At 43.7% G+C, this 18,030-nt stretch overlaps 1 protein-coding gene and 1 long non-coding RNA gene across 2 annotated transcripts; one reads left to right on the forward strand and one right to left on the reverse strand.

Annotated features, from left to right (window-relative positions):
* The first annotated feature begins 122 nt into the window (after nucleotides 1-122).
* Nucleotides 123-939, forward strand: LOC124337643. Its single transcript, XR_006917480.1, has 3 exons — nucleotides 123-227; nucleotides 305-432; nucleotides 519-939. It is a non-coding gene; the product is annotated as an uncharacterized LOC124337643 (long non-coding RNA).
* On the reverse strand, nucleotides 606-15,704 carry LOC124337639 (leucine zipper putative tumor suppressor 3-like). Its single transcript, XM_046791676.1, has 7 exons — nucleotides 15,318-15,704; nucleotides 4,794-5,059; nucleotides 3,864-4,593; nucleotides 3,474-3,690; nucleotides 2,680-3,403; nucleotides 2,134-2,598; nucleotides 606-2,030 (listed from the first exon to the last, which is right to left on the reverse strand). The coding sequence occupies exons 2-7, from the start codon at nucleotides 4,872-4,874 to the stop codon at nucleotides 1,773-1,775; spliced, it is 2,475 nt and encodes an 824-aa protein (XP_046647632.1). The 5' UTR covers nucleotides 4,875-5,059; nucleotides 15,318-15,704; the 3' UTR covers nucleotides 606-1,772.
* Between the last annotated feature and the right edge of the window lie 2,326 nt (nucleotides 15,705-18,030).

Here is an 18,030-nt window from a genome sequence, read left to right on the forward strand (position 1 = left end):
TTAAACAAAACATGCATTGCACAATCAACACAATTAATATTGGAAAGTAGACTGGCCTTGGTATGGCGAAGTTGGATTTCCCAAACAAGTCTTGTTGCCATGTCATCGCTGTCCACCATTTGGTATATAAAGGTGCTTGTTCACCTGTCGGCATATTCATTAGTCTTCCAAGATGCGTTCATTGTTGATCATTTTCTGCGTCGTCTTGATCGCTGCCTTCTTCGTCGGTAAATTCACTTTAATTTTATAATTCTTTATTTCGTTCAAAGAACATTAATAACTAATCACGTAATTGTTTTCAAAGTCGAGACGGAGCAGACCCCGCAACTGACTGGCGGCGGTCGTCCGCCGATGGTTGGTGGTAATCGTTGTACTTTCGGCCCAGCCTTTTGGTGCGCAAGCCCACAGAACGCCCAGCTGTGCGGTCAAGGGGTACGCTATACACTGTCCAATTATATCATTATAAACCCAATTTATTTCCTCGACTTTAATTAATTCGATTCTGATGTATACGACAGGCTGTCGACCACTGCAATCGCGTTGGATTCAGCGGATAAGTAGGAGCGTCCCAGCGAATGAATAACGACGCCTTTTCGCCCGTGTCCAAAAGGCTGATGGCCTTCAGCTTTTCTCCCATTTCGTTGATGGTTGGCCGGTGACGACGCTGTTGTTGGTGAAAGGCGCTTCTTCATGACTCTTTTCTACCTGTCATTGTATTCACACTCTTCAGACTCTGTAACCGGTGAAGGCCGAGACATAAATAATTGGCTATTCAAATAAAGAAAAAAGAAAAAAAAAGCTCTTGGAGACCCTTTTCATGTCGTGCGTGATTTATCGAATCGCTCGGCTTATATAGAAATAAACACACTTCACGCATATCCGTTTATTTGTCACGTAAAGCTGATGGAGGCATACAAAATACAAGTTTCATCATTCAGATTTCAATAGACTTGTTCCGTTCAAAAAGAAATGTACATTATTCTCTTCTTTTTATATGAAAAGAAAAAAAGAAAAGAAACAAACTGGTTATACGTCGCTAGTAAATAATATTTATAATCTTACATTTATACGCTCCCAAATGCTTGTTTACGAACTTGGTAGTAGTAGTTTGAATTGAATAGTACTTAGTATGTAGGCTAGTTTGGTGTGTGTATAGTATTTTTAATGTCAGTGTGTAAATGGTAATTTTTTCGAAGGAAACTGGAACGGTATTTTTTTAATAACAATCATCATCGGCCGTTCTTCCGTTTGTAAAAATTACGTCCGTCGGGCGAAATGTAGTACACAGTATACATTATATATATCACCGTCACATCTGGTTATACTATCATAATCATTAAGTTCACGTGATGACATCATCCGGGGTACAAAAAAGAAAAAAGAAAAACGACATTCAAACAGCTGAAAATGACTGCTGATTGTCGTGATTCAAAAAGTACTGTGTGTTTTATGGGTCATGCTGTTATTACACAGGGGGGTTTGGCTGCTGGAATAGGTGTGTATCCATCAGCGAACCCGATTATTGGGTTAATACACAGGGTTTAATAATATAAGGAATTTTCTTATGTATGATATAGTACAGTATACATTATGATATAGTGGTTAGTTACGATTTCGTTATATATATTTATGTATATATATAAGCTTGGCTTTTTGGAGGAGGGGAAAAGTTATTCGTCATAAGTATATAGTATTTATATATGCGATTAAAATTGACGTGATAAGGAAGGAAGAAAAAAGGAGAGCTAGAGAAAAATAACCACCGCCTGGTTTCAGCAGTGGGTTTCACCAGTGCTGCTGCTATTGCTGGATGAATCCAGGTCAATGGTGATGGGGTCGCTGCAGTTGGATTTGGGCGACGACATGGGCGGATGTTTCTGCTGCTGGCCCATAGAGGACGGAGGCACACCCGTAATACCCAGCAAACCCAAAGCATCTTCCAACTGCTGGTTCCTCTTCATGGCCTGGACGTACTGCTGCTGGAGATGGCGTTGATAAACCAACACTGTGGCCTTCTCTTCGTGCCACACCTTTATTTTTTCCCAGGGAAAAAACAACCGAAATGACAGTTAGTTATTGTTTAAACACTGGCCATTGTCTGACAAGTAAAGAAATATGAATGACGATATATACCTGTCGCTCTGCGTCGATGCTCTGCTGCTGCTCCATGATCCTCCGCTGGAGCCGCTGGATATCAGCGACGGTCAAACTGGTGGCAGAGGATCCGTTGTGCTGCTGCTGTTGTTCGGGTTCGCCAATCAATTTGCGACCGGACAAGATTGGCGAAGTGATACTGCGCCTGTTATCCAACGGCTTCTGGTGAGTCATGGCTTGTTCCAGCCTCTGTCTGGTATTGTGGGCCAGCTCTTGAGACTCCTTGAGCTGGGCCCGCATCTTGGCCATTTCCTGGCAGCGTTGACTCTGCTCGTTTTGGGCTTCCTTCAGCTGCGACTTGAGCAAGGCCATCTCGCCGCTCTTTTGGCAAAGCGTCCACGACGTCTCGTCCAGCCTCGACTGCACTTGCTCCAGCTGGCCCTTGAGCTGCTGCACCTGCTGCTTCAATTGTTTCCGATCCGATTGCCATTGTTGCGTCTGAGTCTGCAATACAAAAAGGCGAAGCGAAATTTGTGTCAATTCATTCGATTCTTTTTTTAAAAAGAATTATCATTTCATTGTTACCTGCAATTGGCGTTCAGCCTGAGATGATTGTTGCTGGGCGGCTCTCATTCGCTCTTCGTAGATGGACCGCAATTTCTTGAGCTCCCGCTCCCAACTCTTTTCCTTCTCCTGGTAGACCTGGAAGATGACGGCCTCGTTCTGTTCCAGCGTCTCCCTGAGCAGAGCGATTTCGCAGTCCTTCTCCTTGAGCAGAACTTCCAGTTCGGCCACGCCTGAGTCGGACGGCGATGGAGTTCCGTCCGCCAGCGAATTGTCGCCGCCGTCGCAGCAGTCGAAATCCTCGTCCAGCGAGGAGCCCGTCGATTGCTTCCTCATCCGCTGGAGCCCGTAGCTGCTGATGACGGAGCTTCCGCCCAGGATGGATCGGATTCTTCCTTCCTCGACCACCGGCGTGACGGCGCCACCGTCATTTTCCCCGCGACGCTCGAACGACGTCGACAGCAGAGTCGTGCTGCTCCCGTTGCTGCTCATGCTGCTGTTCATCAGAGACGAGCCCTTGGAGACGGACGGAAGGCCGGCCCAGCTGCTTCGACTGCCATTACAGCTCATCAGGGCTCCGTGGTGGTGATGGATTCCGGCCGATGAGTGATGATGCAACGGATCGTAGGCGCTCAATAAAAGTCCGCCTTTGCTGTTCTTGCTCAAACCCAACAGGCCGCCATTCTCAATGTCTTGCTGCTGCTGTTGCTGCTGCTGCTGCTGGGAATGACGTGGCAAGGTCGACCTGGCGGAATTACACAAAAATTTTCAAATGAAACAAATGAACAAAAAATGTTTACGACTCGCGTTCGTACCTCGCCAAACTGCTGAGGTTCACTTCAGAGCCGCCGAGGACCCATTGCGGCGTCGAAGTTCCGTTGGGCACTCCCGGTCTTGCGCAATTGAACGGCTGCAGCGACGAAACTCTGTCCAGGTGCAATTCGGAACTGCTGTACGTGACTCCGCCGCCGACACTGTTGTTGTTGCTGCTGCTGCCGGATCCGCCCAATACGCCAGCGCTTCCTTTATTGACTGCGCCCATTTTTTAATGATCGGGAAATCGAATTAGAAATAAAAATAAAAAATTGCAATTTTAGTCGTCCGCCAGTGACATTGTGTAGAAGCGAGCGCCCAGTAATTATTTATTCATTGTTAAGTACACACGGCCTATCAATCATTCGTGATGAATAAAAAAACCAACTCACCGGAGGAGCGTGACGAAGAGGGCGGTGGCCGATACGCCGGAGGCTGACGGATCTGCGTGGGAGAATTGGGCGGTGCCGCGACGCTGGAGAGGGAGCCACCGAATCGGCGACTTAGATCGGCCACTCGGCCGCTAGGTCCGACCGTCTGTCCGGCCGTTGCCGAGCTGATGCTGTTGATGCTGGTGATACTGCCGGCGGCCGCCTTGTTCTGGTGCTGGATGGCCGGCGGTAAGTTGCTGCTGTCCGACGGTCGGCCGCCATGAGTGGCGTCCAGTGACTTTCGCTGGGCGCTGGAAGGTGGCGCTGCCGTTTGCTGGGCGGCTGCTGCTGCCGGCCTGGCGCAGAGCGTGCCCATTTCTGACGGTTCCACATGAGGTCCTTTGCTCCAAGAGAAGCGCTGCAAATGCGGTTGCCCTCTGGCGGGGGCGGCGGCCAGGGGCGTCTGTTGCCCGGCCGACAAGGCGGAGCAGCGCAAATCGGACGTGCTGTTGTACAAACCCCACGAGTGACGGCCGGCGTTGTTGTTGTTGATGTTGTTGTTGTTTGTCGTCGCGTTATTGCAGCCGCCAGATGATGACGTCACCGGCTGCTGCTGTTGCTGCTGCTGGTTGTTGGTAGCCGATTGGCTGCTGCTGCTGCTGCTGTTGAGACAGCGATTGCCCAGGATGGGCGTCGTGTTGGCCGAGGACACGACCGGCCGACAAGCGATCGGTTTGATCACACCTTGACCCTGGACGGGAAACCACAAAAAGACACGATTCCAATCATCATCAGTTTTCCGGGGTCGGGGGCATTGATTGATTTCTATACATGCATACATCGTTCACGTTTTTCACGACCCGAGAGCTTATAGAGGACGTATAATATAGTATCTCTCTGTGCCGTGAGTAATGAGGTGAAATATCTCTTATAAAAGATAGATTGAGTTACCTGACTGAGAACGCCGCTAACTGGCGCCAATCTGGGCGGAGCGATGGCCGTTCCACCGGCTCCACTACCGGCGGTTTCCATGGCGGCGGCGGCGGCGGCGGCGGCGGCGGCGGCGACCACAACGACGACGTCAATCCAGGTGTGTGTAATCGACGAGGAGGATCAAAACCGGCAGGGAAGAAAAGAAGAAAAACTCAACAGCACCGGTATGGGGTGGTGGCGGTGGCCAGAGTTTGAATGGGATCTCCCTTCAACGATGCGGGAACCTGTCAAAAAAGTCGGTAGAAAAATACAAAGTCATCCGTCATTAATGCGCACGCAAATGTTTTGTTAATATGCATATCGTGGAGAGCCATTCAACAGAAACGGTATATGTGCGTTGATATCGGGAATTTAACACACATGAGAGAGAGAGAGGAGTCGGCAGAGACGGAACGATGAACGAGAAAAACAAGTTACGGATTAGCTTCTCTCTTTTTTCTCTTTTTCCCAGTTTGATTTATGAACAATGCGGATGAGAGGGACAGAGACGAGCACTCGAGAGACGCGTCATCCATTGAAAAAGTCGCATCCCCTCTGAAAAAATAAACGATGTTCTCACGCTTGTAAAAATGTGGAAAATATACACCAGCAGACTCTTTCTTCTTCTTTTTATCTTTTGATATTTTCAGTCAGAAAAGGAGTCGTCTGTTTAGTGTTTGTAATATCGAAAAATGGCGAGAATGGGAATTATCCAAAAAACAACAACATCACGGCGAAAGAAAGTGTTGGCCAAGAAAACAACAACAACAACAACCCAAAAACATTTTCATTGGTTAAATCAAAAAGGGCGATGCCGTAAAACGATGAAATAATCCCTTTTTCGGCAACCAACCGACAAATTAAAAAAGCTCCGTTCAAACGAAAGAGAATGTTTTGAAAGTTTTCCTTTTTCCCGGCGCAATATAACACACGAAGGACGGGAAAACTAAACTGCTGAAAGAAATTTGTAATAACAATTGAAAATTTACATTTTTTTTGGGCAAAAGAAGAAGGCGGTTGAAGAGTTGTACGACATGTCACGTTGATGCCCAAAAAAATAAATGTAAACCGATGAAACGATAATTACCGCGTGAATCAGGAACTGCAGGGGGAGGTCTTGTATAACCTCTAACTGGAGGGGGAAAATAGGACTAGAAAAGAAGAAGAAGAAGAAGATAAGGTCTCTTGGTGTACATGTGAGAGATGCAAGGAGGTCAACAGCTGATGATGACGACGGGTTTGCGGGCCGTCACACGATCGGCGGTGCACCTGGTGGTGAGATCCCCCCAGTGTTGTTTCCCTCCTCTTGTAATGTACCGTACAGTTAGACTTTTCTAGGTCCCCCACCACCAGCCACCGGTGAGTTGGATATAATAACAGACACGCCTATTTCATGGGAGGGAGAGAGAATTTATGTGCAAGTCGCGGCCGGGTTTTACAAGTAGAACCGACGCGCGCTCCCGATGATTTTTTACACGCACTACCTAACCTTGTAACCACATCACGTCTTCCATCATCACTTTACTATACTACTCGTTCTATATTTTTCTATTTTTTGTTTGTTTGACTATATTCGTACGTGTTTTGTTCATTCATTTGGTCGGTCCGCGTGTGTTAGATTTCGTTCGTTAGTCGCCCCATAGCCGGCAGAGCGCAACGGATGATGCAAATGCCACACAGCTATGATGCCCATCTTATTCTTATTCTTTTCTTTTCCCAATCACGTAACACAGCCGAAATATGATGGCCCTTGAAGCGATCAAGAAAGAAGAGCCACATATGAGAGCGTGAGTCATCGCCACCATCCGTCTTGTGTTGTTATGGAGGAAGAAGAAGTTGCACAGACGACTCGGCGGCGGTTGAGGAGGCAACAACATTTTCATGGGGCGATGGAATAGAATGAAGAAGAAACCGCAGCATTGCCGGGGTCTGGGGGCCGTCCCTTGACATATGGAATGTTCACTTCAACAACAACAACAACCCCGAAAACGAAAGAAGAAAATGATTCTTCTTCTTCCTCTTTGAATCAGAAGAAGAAGAATCACATACGCACGACGACGACAGCGACGCCACCCACTTTCCATCAGTCCGGGCGTGAATGTACAACCTACACAACAACAACCGAACAACCTCACGACTCGTCGATATTTCTAACTTCCTCCTCCATTTACAAGACTTGCTTTTCATCACTCTTTTTCGTGTGATGTCTATTTCGGGTTTTTCACGAACGAAATTATTTTATTTTTGGGTTTGTTATTCAACAAAGAAGAAGAAGATGCCGGGGAATGACCCACATCGACGTTTTAATAGACGATAATGATGATGAACTCTTGCTGGTGTTTTCTCTCCTCTTCTTTTTTGTTTGGATGATTTGACACGACACGAATTTAACTCTGCACTCGCGGCGCCCCAAAAGGGAGAAGAAGAAGAAAAAACAAAAGAGAAACGAAACAAACTGAAGAATCGTGAGCCGTTTCAAAGGAGGGGGTTAAAAGGAATGAAAAAACAAAACAACAACACAACCAAAAATAGTTATTCTATTCGAATCGCCTCCATTTTGAATCTCTCCCGACAAGAGAGAGAGAAAAATCGTGCAGCTGCACGTTTGGCTTCGAGTAATTAAGGTAGTCGTCGTAGATGTTGCGCATAGTGTAGAGAAGTACATAATAACTGCGAGAGAGCCAAGCCACCGACCAAATGAGGACTGTCGGGGCGATTAGGCCAATGAGAGAAGCGCAGATGGAAGAAAGAAGAAGAAGAAAAGAACAAAACAACAATAAAGAGAAGAAGAAGAAGCGAGTGGTGGGGGGAAAACGGAAAAATTTAAGCATGTACAAGACTACAAGCGCATTATATTGCATCTTACCGCCATCAAATTCAAATTTAAACAAAAGAAGAAAAAGAAGAAGAAGAGAAAAGAGCTCGGCTTTTTAGCGAGTTTGGTCACGTTCAACTGTTGAACTATGCGCTGCTGCTCCTGCTGCTGCTGATGCCTATACTACCGTACAAGGTTGCCCTTTTATGACATGGGTTGCAGCGTCCGTTTGTTATTCACGGGAAAAAACAAAAAAAAGTTCTTTTCGTCTATTCCAGAAAATGTCCTCATCGAACTGGAGAAAGGAGAGAAATCGAAATCGTGAAATTCTTATTCACTTTTTCTTTTTCCTTTTGTAAAGTGGCCAAGAAAATGTTGATAATCAAAAATTCAAGAGAGCCTACTACTGACCCACACACACACATACGTGATGATGATACTGTGTATATGGTCATTTCCCATTGGCAATTTTGGCCGACCGCACGCAGTACTTTTACTCACGACACACGACCACCACCACTGGGAAAAAGAAGAGAAAAAAACACAATTTAGTCATTGTGTGTGTATGTATTACACACGGAATAGTCAAGTGTCTGCCTGTCTGTCTGTCTGTTGGTGTGTGTGTGTGAAAGAGACGCTTTGCTGGCACGCTTTGACCATATCCAACACGGGAGATTATCGGCGGAAAAACGCCGGTTACATTCTCTCATCGTGAACAACGCAGCAGCGCTATACGCTATAGCCTTTGACGATCAAAAGGACACGATCAGAGGCGTCTCTCTCATTGTCCATTTTTCTCTCCATTTTTCAGCAAAATTTTATTTTTCATTTACAATCAAAGAGAAAACCAAGGAGCGGCATTTTATAGGTCGGCAAAATTTGTGTGTGAGTTTTTTTTTCTTCTCCTCCAACCGATCGAATGCGATGACCAAAAAAAAAAAACCCCGAACGAACCAACGAACGAACGGTGAATGCCGCCTCACGAAAAATAGAAAATTTGATGCGTCAGAACGTGAAATGAGGGGGGAGGAGGTATATAGTATCTATTCTGACGCGTATCAAATATAGCCGAAAGAAAAGAAGAAGAAGAAGAAAACGATAAAGAAGAAAAAAAAAGAACCTTATTCTTCTTTCAATGCAATGAAATGGCAGGGAAGATCGAGAGGCTGGGCTGAATAAGTAGCAGCACCATCAGGCAGGTTCTCCTTTCTTTACAGATAAAAAAAAATATGTTTTCACGTTTTGAAAAGTAAGACGCAGGTATGTTGTTCTACACGACTATTGTACAGCACATGTGTAAGCAGATATTAATGTGAAAACCCGGCCGTATAGTAGAAAAGAAAAAAGGAAATTAAACACTTTTGGGTATGATTCATTAAAGCTGCTGCTGATGCTGCTGCTGCTGTTGTGAAAGTTGTAGCTAGCCCAAAATAGGACAAGACCGTCTATATTGATACCAAAGTTAGGATTGATCAATCGATATCTAATATGTTTAAAGAAATGGGCAATGTAATATTTTCCAATAAAAGAAATTGGTTAAGAAAATATATAAAGAGAAGCTTTTTTCGTTTCGTTTGTGAGCGCAAGATATTTTTGTAGGCCAGCAGTATAGTGGCCCGGAGAGCTTTATTTTTTCTTCCGGGTTGGATATAACAGCAGCAGCACAGCGCATACATAATATACAAGATCACGGTTGATGGGCGGAGTTATAGAGCGGCTTGAACTCACACACACACACACACAGCAACAGGTGAGTGTGAGAGAGATGGATAGGAGGATAGACCTAAAAGAAAAAGGAGATAGATAGAGATAGATAGAGGCAAAGAAGAATGGGAGCCTCTTCTTCTTCTTTTCTTCTTCCTTTAAAAAAGAAAAATATTTAAGAAAATGTTTTCCTTTCTATATGGCACTTATTATTACTAGACGTCCGTCCAGAGTCATGTACCGGTTGATTCACCAAAAGGAGCGTATATATAAAAGATCGCGTCACCAAATAAGCCAAAGCATCTCTCTCCTTGTATTATTCTGTTCCTCCGCATCATGAATAATATGATGGCGCACATAGAGTGTTGCGTCCCGTCGCCCTCGTGACACGAAAACACGGAAGAAGAGCTCGGCGATGAAAGGAGGACGGCAAACGGCACGAGATACCGTTGAACCAACAACAAACGATTCGCGGCCATTTTCTCACTCCCATCTTCAGACCGAATCCTTTTTTTCTTCCACGTAAAAAGAATAAAAGAACCGAGTCATTTTCACCTGATTGTGTCAAAGAAGGTCAACACAGTTTGCTTTTTTTTCTTCTATATAGCTAGCGGCTGTATTTAGCCAAAATAAAAATCACGAATACCAATCAAAATAACACTTGCGTTTTATTTATATAGGAAACAAAAAAAGAAGAAAGTTTTCAGCGCGCCATATCAGAAAACGTTTGGGAGAAAAAAAAAAGTCTCGTGAAATGTTTAATTGATTGATCGTGATGATGTGATGCCGAGAAAAAAAAAGAGGCGAAGCGTATCCAAACGAATATTCGTGACGTGTTGAACGAACTATAGCCAACCCAACACAGCGGCTCTAATCACCTCCCCCTTTTTTCTTGTTTTGTATTTTTACTTTTTTTTTTATTATCCAGAAGAAGAAGAAATATATAAAGAGAGTCTTTGACTTTCTTCTCCCTTTTCTTTTCCCCCCGAAATTTTATTCAAGTTTGTGTTCTTCCATTTTTATAGAGTTATATACTTCTTCTACTACACACAAGTATATATAGGAGGGCCAGTATAGTATAATATTCGAATCTGTTTATCTTTTTATGTACTATTACCAAGTCTGGCGCTGATGCTATAGCTCGGTTATTCTCCGCGTTCAGTTACTTGCTGGGCCCGTTAGCCCTCGAGATATACTGCTGCACGCAAGGTAGCCACATAGATACATGCATCTGTTTCTTCTTCTTCTTTTTCTTCTGGTTTGGCCTGTACACCAGAATCTAACTTGGGACGTTCACTGAACTTTCAATAGCGTTCTGGCCAACGAAAAACACACACACACAAGGAGAATATAATGATAATCGTTGGCTTCCTCCGGTATCGATTCGCCAAGTTAACCGACCCGAAATTGCCGTGCTCAATTCTTTTTCGATATATAATACCGCAAAACGTTGGTCTGTTGTACATATCCCGAAGGAGGAAAAATAACAATAATAAAAAAGAAGAACCTCCTTTTTTGTGGGTTTTCAAACGAAAGTCCCTGACTGTGAACATGAAAAAACTGCCAAAATGGCCTTGTGTCTTTGTCCCCTTTTGCTTTTTATTTGATAAAAACCCCAAAAAACATTTCCCTTTTTTTCTTTTCCCGATTTTGTGCTGGGAAGCGGAGCTGTAGGGGAGAGATTATGGAAGAAAAAGGAAGTACGCCTTGTAGTAGGAAATGTCTAGCTCCTATAATAAAATTGAGCAGGAGAGAACAATAACAAGGGTATTATAAATATAAGCACGCCAGCAACGGAAGTCAGTTATTTCAACGTTGATTTGAACCGGACCGGACATTCAAGTTCAATTGTGTCTCCTGACGGCCGTTATATATACCTGAGCGTCTGACTGCCTGCCTGCCAGTTGAGAGTTAAGACTTGTCCGAAACAAATTTGTTCACATCCATCCATCCATCTAAAAAACCCACACCAAAAGTCCATATGGTGGGTGGAAAGAGTCGTCCCCCCCGACAACGAGAAACAGGTTTTTGTTAAATTTATTTGTTTTGTTTTTTTCCCCATTTGGGGGTATCCGGTCCATTTGGATTCATTTTTCTCTCATTTCTTTTTTCATGGCCGACAGGTAGACGCGCGACGAAACAAAACCACACGACACAGGAACCGCCCGGATGCACAATTAATTTGTTTGTCAATTGCTGCGACTGGCCCAAAGATACACCCATGCAGATGATGATGAAGAAGACTTGAATGTTAGTTGATTTTATATTATTATTATTATTAAGGTCAAAAACTGGCTTCTCTCTGTCGATGAATAAATTACGCCCCTCGAGGCGATTTAAGCGCGCCACTGAACTCTGGAAAAATGTTTCACGTTTTATGCCTATGAGGCTCTTGTTGCGCAACTACTATCGCATTAGACTCGATTGTATTGTACTTTACTTTACCATTCTTCTTCGGTTGTTTTCGTGCGTGCAAGTTGTTGTATGCGTGAACTCTCGAATGAAAATTGTAGTTGGTTTCTTTTTTTTTCAAAAGTGGCGCCATCAAGTCGACGCTGTTGTCTTGATTTTATTTTTCTTTGGCCGACCTTGAAAATGAGAAAAAGTGCTATGCCACACGAAATATCACGCAGTGACGTCACGATTGAATATATTCCATGCTGGTGATCCAGATCCATGAAATTGTAAAACGTCGTAGAATAAAAAGGGGGAATTGATAACGACCGGCTCTTTTGAATTCTTCCTCATTTCACGCCAGCGCACGATGACGTCACCAAGGAGCGTGACCGTCCAAAAGAAGAAAAAAAACCTTTCCTCCCTCCCTCCCATCCAACAAAACATTCGAATATTTTTATAGTACGCCGGGGTCTTTAATATTCATCATTTCGGTCCTCCTGATATTAGTATTCATAATTCCATTAGACAGCCATTGAAAATCTCTCGGCTACATACATGGCCATGTCTAAAAAAGAAACACTTACACCAAGCTGCAAATGGTCATGGCATTTCACGCCGGCAACGTCTCGTGCTCTATGCCACCCGTAGAATAAACCGAGAAGCGCGCAACTTGAAACAAAAATTCCGCGTGAAAAACCGGAGACAACAAACGGAATTCGGGTAAAATTGGTCGGTAGGGTCGGGTTGATCCAGCGATCAATGTCACGCGGTGACACCCACACACAAAGCTCAAAAAACAGGATTTTTGATTTCTGCATGGTGAGCGTATCATCAGGAAATGCCATTCGGGCTATAAGATTAGGGGGGTACGACAGGGCGCGATGAAGCGATGAACGAAAAAAGCCAAGGGCATCAGAGAGAAAATCCAATAAGAAAATTTTAGCCAACGACCCCTCTCCATTTTATGTTCATCAGCTAATCAGCACTTTTTGTTTCTGTCGCAAGTCTTGCGGAAAACAAAAGACGTCTGGAACAAACGAAAAAACGACATTCCTCTGCTGCTCTCGTCAAATGACACACACACAACAAGGAACGGGAGGAATAAATGAAAAAGAAGTAGAAGAAAAAGTTCTTTTTTCGAAAAAAGTCGTGATGAATACATCAGAGACTTTTCGTGTTTGGGGACCGTTGAGCATTTTTCACGCAGTTGTTTTCGTTTTCTTTTTCTCGTCGATGTACTTTGCATTTTGTGTGTCCCCCTTTTTTTCTATTTGAAAAGACGCGCAACTGAAGCGTTCGGTTGTTTTCCCTCTCGGTCACGATAATTATCAGAGCAGCCAATGGGAAACGCTCTACAACGGGGAAAGAAAAGGCTCAGCTTCGGGAGAAAGAAAGAAAGAAAAAAAGGAAGTCGTGAAACGATAAAAAAAAGGGTCGACGAGGGTCAACAGTTTGTTCTTACCCTCACGCGTTTAAAAGTGAACGAGCCAACGCTGAGCTGCTGTCTAACGACACACACGTCCTATAACCTTTTGTGGGGTTTCGGGTGGTGGCCCAGCGAAAAAAAATCTATCCGGCGTTTGCCCAAAAAAGGGGCCCAAAAATAAAAAAATAAAAAAATAATTTTCTTTTTTCTTTAGGGGGGAATGGCTTTCTCCTCTCCAGTGAAAGAGAAAAGTTTGTGTTTCACGAATTCCGTCTGTGTGTGTGTGTTTGTAAGTCAATCGGCGGCGGGGGGTTGAGCCCTATTGGAAGAAGAAAAACAAAGTAACACAACTGCGGTTATGATTTTGAACGACGTACGTACGTGTGTGACGCTTTGAATGTTGTGTACACATTCCACCAGTCCCCATGTCTTCTTCCCAGGGAAATGGGCAAAAGTGAGTGATTGATTTGGATAAGGGAATCCGTTTTTCACACATATTCCCAGGAAAGACAAAAAGCGCTTCTTCTTCTTCTTTCCTTCTAGACGTCACAGAGTTTCTTTCTTAGACATTTCCCCCAGCACAAGATTTTTTGACCGCCCGCGACGGGAATGTTAAAAAGACCCAACAAAATCTTTGGCCAGGAAAAAAGCCCAAAAAACCCCCTGGAAAACAAACAAAACAGAGATGCTGCTGCTGCCGCTTCTTCTAGAAAGGAACCTCTGATCGATTGATTAAGAGGAAAGCCCTGGAGGAGAAAAACTATAAAAACAAGGCCAAGAAGAAGAAGAAGAAGAACAAACGAAAGAGAAAAGAACACAGTCGTATAATATCAACAGGTGGAAACGGAGAGAGAATTCACGTCCGCTGGTATATACCTTCGCTACACATAAATATTGATGTGCAACATAATCTTTATCCTCGTTCTATAAAAAGAAACCAAGGAAGGAAAAACAAAAATACAATTTTTCTTTTAAAAAAGGGAATTAACGATCCAGCGCGTTTAGATTATATTCACGCTGAACGACGGCGCTAATATTTTCCAAGAAGAAGAAGAAGACCCCCAACTTTTTCGGGGTCTAACGGGGTTCCGCCCGCGTGTATTGTATGCCGAGATACGTACGAGAGTAATTGCTTGGGGATGGCTATTAACGCTCTCATCTCGTGAAAATCTTCTCCGGGAGAAAAGAGAAAAGAAAAAAAAACCGGCCGATGAAGTTAAGAAGAAAAAATATAACCGGAGAGAGATTGTAAAAATAGCCTCGCGCGCGCGTGACGTGGCGGGAGGTCTTCTGCTGTGCATTGTTAATTTTATACATTTTGATGATGAACAACGAAACAACGTAGAAAAAAAATTTTTTTGTGTTTTTAAACGTGCGGGAATGATACGCTTAAAAGGAAAAAAAAAGCTCTGCAACAGCATCTGCTGCTGCTGTGGTGATGATGACCCACGCGCTTAATGCAATATCAAGTATTTCATGCGCCATCAAACTTCTTTTAATGATTTTCTGAAGGAGAAAAAAAGAAACAGCAACTTTTGAAGTTTTTCCTTTCAACGGATCACGACATTAGCCCACGCATTTCATTGCCATTTTTTTTTTGCGGCGCATTCTGCACGACCGCGACGCCAAGGTTGCCGCTAACCTCGCCTGCAGCTCTCTGACAAATGGCAATAAAAATTTGATATTCTCTCTGCTCTTCTTTTGTTAGATTTTTTCGACGTTGTGTGTGTCTGCTGCTGCTACACATAGTGTGCGCGCCGATGACGCAAAAAAGAAGAACCGACCGAGTCATTTCAGGATGTGCGGGCGAGATTCACGACTGGCGTGAAGAAATAAAAAAAAAGTTTCAACTTTGCCTCGAGGGGGAAATTCGAATTGGTGTGTACACATTTTTTCGCCGGCCGTTTTGTTCAAACATTTCACCAAGAGGGGAAAGAGAAAATTTTACCATTTTGCGACGTCACACTCACGCGCTTGTCGTGATGATTCAAAATTTAAATTGCTAACTATACTTCACACATTTTAATCTATTGTGGCGATTGCGTCATCGAGTCTTTGGGTGGCTGAACCAAATAAGTCGCCCGAGAGATTGATCGATTGCCCTCATCTGATTCAATACAACAAGAAGAAGAAGAGAGCGTGACTCAGATTTTTAACATACCTGATGGCCGCCGAGGTTTGCGTGAAATTGCCTTCCTTGTGAATCTAACTGGACACACACGAACGAGAGAAGAAAAACGATTTTTTCTCAGGAAAGAGAGGCTGTGTCTGATGTCGCCCCACCTGCTGCACAAACTTCCTGGTGTCCGGTTGAATGTGGTTAATCCGAAAATAAGTACGAAATCACGAAGTGCTGATGACCGTCAAGTTTCAACGTGAATGTTCACTTTACGCAGTAAAAAAAAAAATATTAAAATCCGAATGAAAAACAGTCTGGCACGTTTTAAAAAATGTTTAAATAATTCGCCGGACTCTGTTCAATTTTGAGAGAGCGAAAAGAACTGCACGTCGTGAGTCGAAAGTGGCCGAGAGGCAACTGGCGGGCTCTTGGCTTTTTCTTTTTCCTTTTTTCTCTCTCTCCCTGCCTCCTCCTGTGTGTGTACCTTGATCCCTCCCCTTTTTTCCCATTTCTCTATCCTTTTATCTTTTCTTCTTCTTCTTCTTTCTTTTCTTCGCTTCATACAAACGCGAAGGGGGGAGAGAGAGAGAGCAGACAATCGGCCTGATTTCAACTTCTTCTTCCTAAACATTTACACATCCTCTTTTTGATTTTAACCCCCCCAACGCCCAGGTGAATCTTTTTCGTGTACACCTACTTTTCGGGTTGTCCAGCTGCTGTTGTTTGACTGGCCAACAGGAACTGGACGAGCATGTGGACGGAAGAAAAGAAACAACTGCCAATCAAGTTGATCAACACCTGGACGGTCTCACCTTCGTGTCGTTCCCATTGAACTTTTGGCGCAATCAAGCGGGACTCGACTTGGTTTAAAAGATTGTTAGAAAAATAAATTGTTATATTGTTGTAATCTTGTATAAATACGGCGAGTGTAATGATCGATAAATTAGGTTAAAAACCGGAGATTCTCTCGGCTTTCTTTTGTGTTTTGCGGGGTTGAGTGGATTTTTTTTTAAATCGCTCTTTATATATATGTAAATTTCCCGTTTGTGTTTTGGTATAGAAATATATACTACGCCATGTTGGAAAACGGCGCTCCTATTTTTGTAAATGCGAGCGCGCGGTAACTTTAAACGGGCGACCGACTTCCGTTTCTTTTTTTTTTTCTCTTTTATATATTTTTACCTGCTGCAGGCTTGATGTGATGATGATGACTCGGAGCATTTTCAATGTCTATAATAAGCTAACACGTAACCTAACCCAACGTAACTATCACAAGAAAAAGAAAAAAGAATAGAACGTGTACGTCAAAGTCCGCGGTACTTGTTGCCTCATTTTAAAAAGAAGAAAAAAGCCCGGGACCCCCTCCGCTGGCAGACACACATTCGCGCATCCACCCACCGTGTCCGGTCTCTTCTATTTTTCTTGTTCGGTAATTTCCCTTCTTCTTCTTCTTTTTTTCATGTCTGTCATTTTTTGTTTTTTAAAAAATAAAAGAATGAAAGAAACGACGTAGTACTTGTCGGCCGTTTCCGGTTGTCATTTGTACATTTCCCTTCTCCGTTTTTCTTTTTCCTGGACATGTCTCTAGGTACACTTTATTTCTTTTAAATGTTCTCTTTAAGAGTTTAGATCCTATAGAGGATATGCACATAGAAGGAAAGGAGAGAAGGACTTGGGAGGTCATTAGACCCTTTTTTTTGCGATGGTCAGTTTGAAATGGAATCAAAAACTAAAAGAAACAGACGGAGAAACGGAGAGTCTTTTTTAAGGTTTTATATTTTTATACCTCCGAGCTGCTGATGGGTTGTTGCCTGCCGGCCGGGCCGTTTTTTTTTTTTGGCCTCGACAACAGGCCACACGGCCACACCTTCGAATGTTTAATTTCTTTTTTTTTCTTGTCTGATGGTTGATGATGTAAAAAAGGAAAAGAGCTCAGCTGCTGATGATGAGAAATGCCTTGAGCGCAGCCTCTTGCCATGATGCATCGTCTCAAGTGCAGGTGGAAATTGCATCACAATGTTCATCCACAGCCAGCGTCTAAAGAAGAATATTGATGCACCTGGCAGCGCTAAACAATGGGAGTGTGTAGCCTACATCGTATATACGAGAAAAAACTCGGTCTGAATTTCATTCCCAGAAGTCAGACTTCATCTGTAAAATGAAGAACAACGGCATATAGCGGACTTACTATATACTACCCCATTCATTATCCTCGCGGCTGTGCTAAAATTACGTTACGCATTTGCCATTTGACCTACAATTGAAGGTTGAAGTATGAAGCTGCACCGGATGGGGTGTGGTCGTCTGAATTCCAAAAAAAACAAAACAATTCCATGACACGCGAGGAGAGCAGCCATCATCATCATGCCGCATATATGTGGCGCCCAACTTACTGTGAAAGATATCGGGAGACGACTATACGATGGGGAGAAGAAGCTTTTGATGGTCGTTTCACCTTTTTTTATTCACATTCCTCGTCTTATTATGATATGACAAAGTATTTATAGAGAGAAACTTCACCCCCCCCCCCCTTCTTTTTTGTTTACCCTTTTATCGTCTTTATCCCATCCGCTCGTTTGACTTAAATGGACAATCATCTGATTCGAACGGCGACCATTTTTCTCTCCCCCAGCTCTAGACGATGCGGTTTCAAGTGGGAAGCTCTGCGCGACACTCCCTTCTCTTTACTATTAATTCCTCCTCCTTCTCTATCCACTCCCCCGTCTAATTATTTAACGGGGGGTCATTTATTACC

This window comes from Daphnia pulicaria, chromosome 4 (assembly GCF_021234035.1).
Source record: "Daphnia pulicaria isolate SC F1-1A chromosome 4, SC_F0-13Bv2, whole genome shotgun sequence".
Lineage (NCBI taxonomy): Eukaryota > Metazoa > Arthropoda > Branchiopoda > Diplostraca > Daphniidae > Daphnia > Daphnia pulicaria.

Coding starts and splice junctions, on each gene's coding strand:
- LOC124337639 (XM_046791676.1), bottom strand. CDS start 4,874: ATGGAAACCGCCGGTAGTGGAGCCGGTGGAACGGCCATCGCTCCGCCC. Junction 3,691..3,863: donor CTCTTCGTCACGCTCCTCCG/GTGAGTTGGTTT, acceptor AAATGGGCGCAG/TCAATAAAGGAAGCGCTGGC. Junction 2,599..2,679: donor AGGCTGAACGCCAATTGCAG/GTAACAATGAAA, acceptor TTTGTATTGCAG/ACTCAGACGCAACAATGGCA.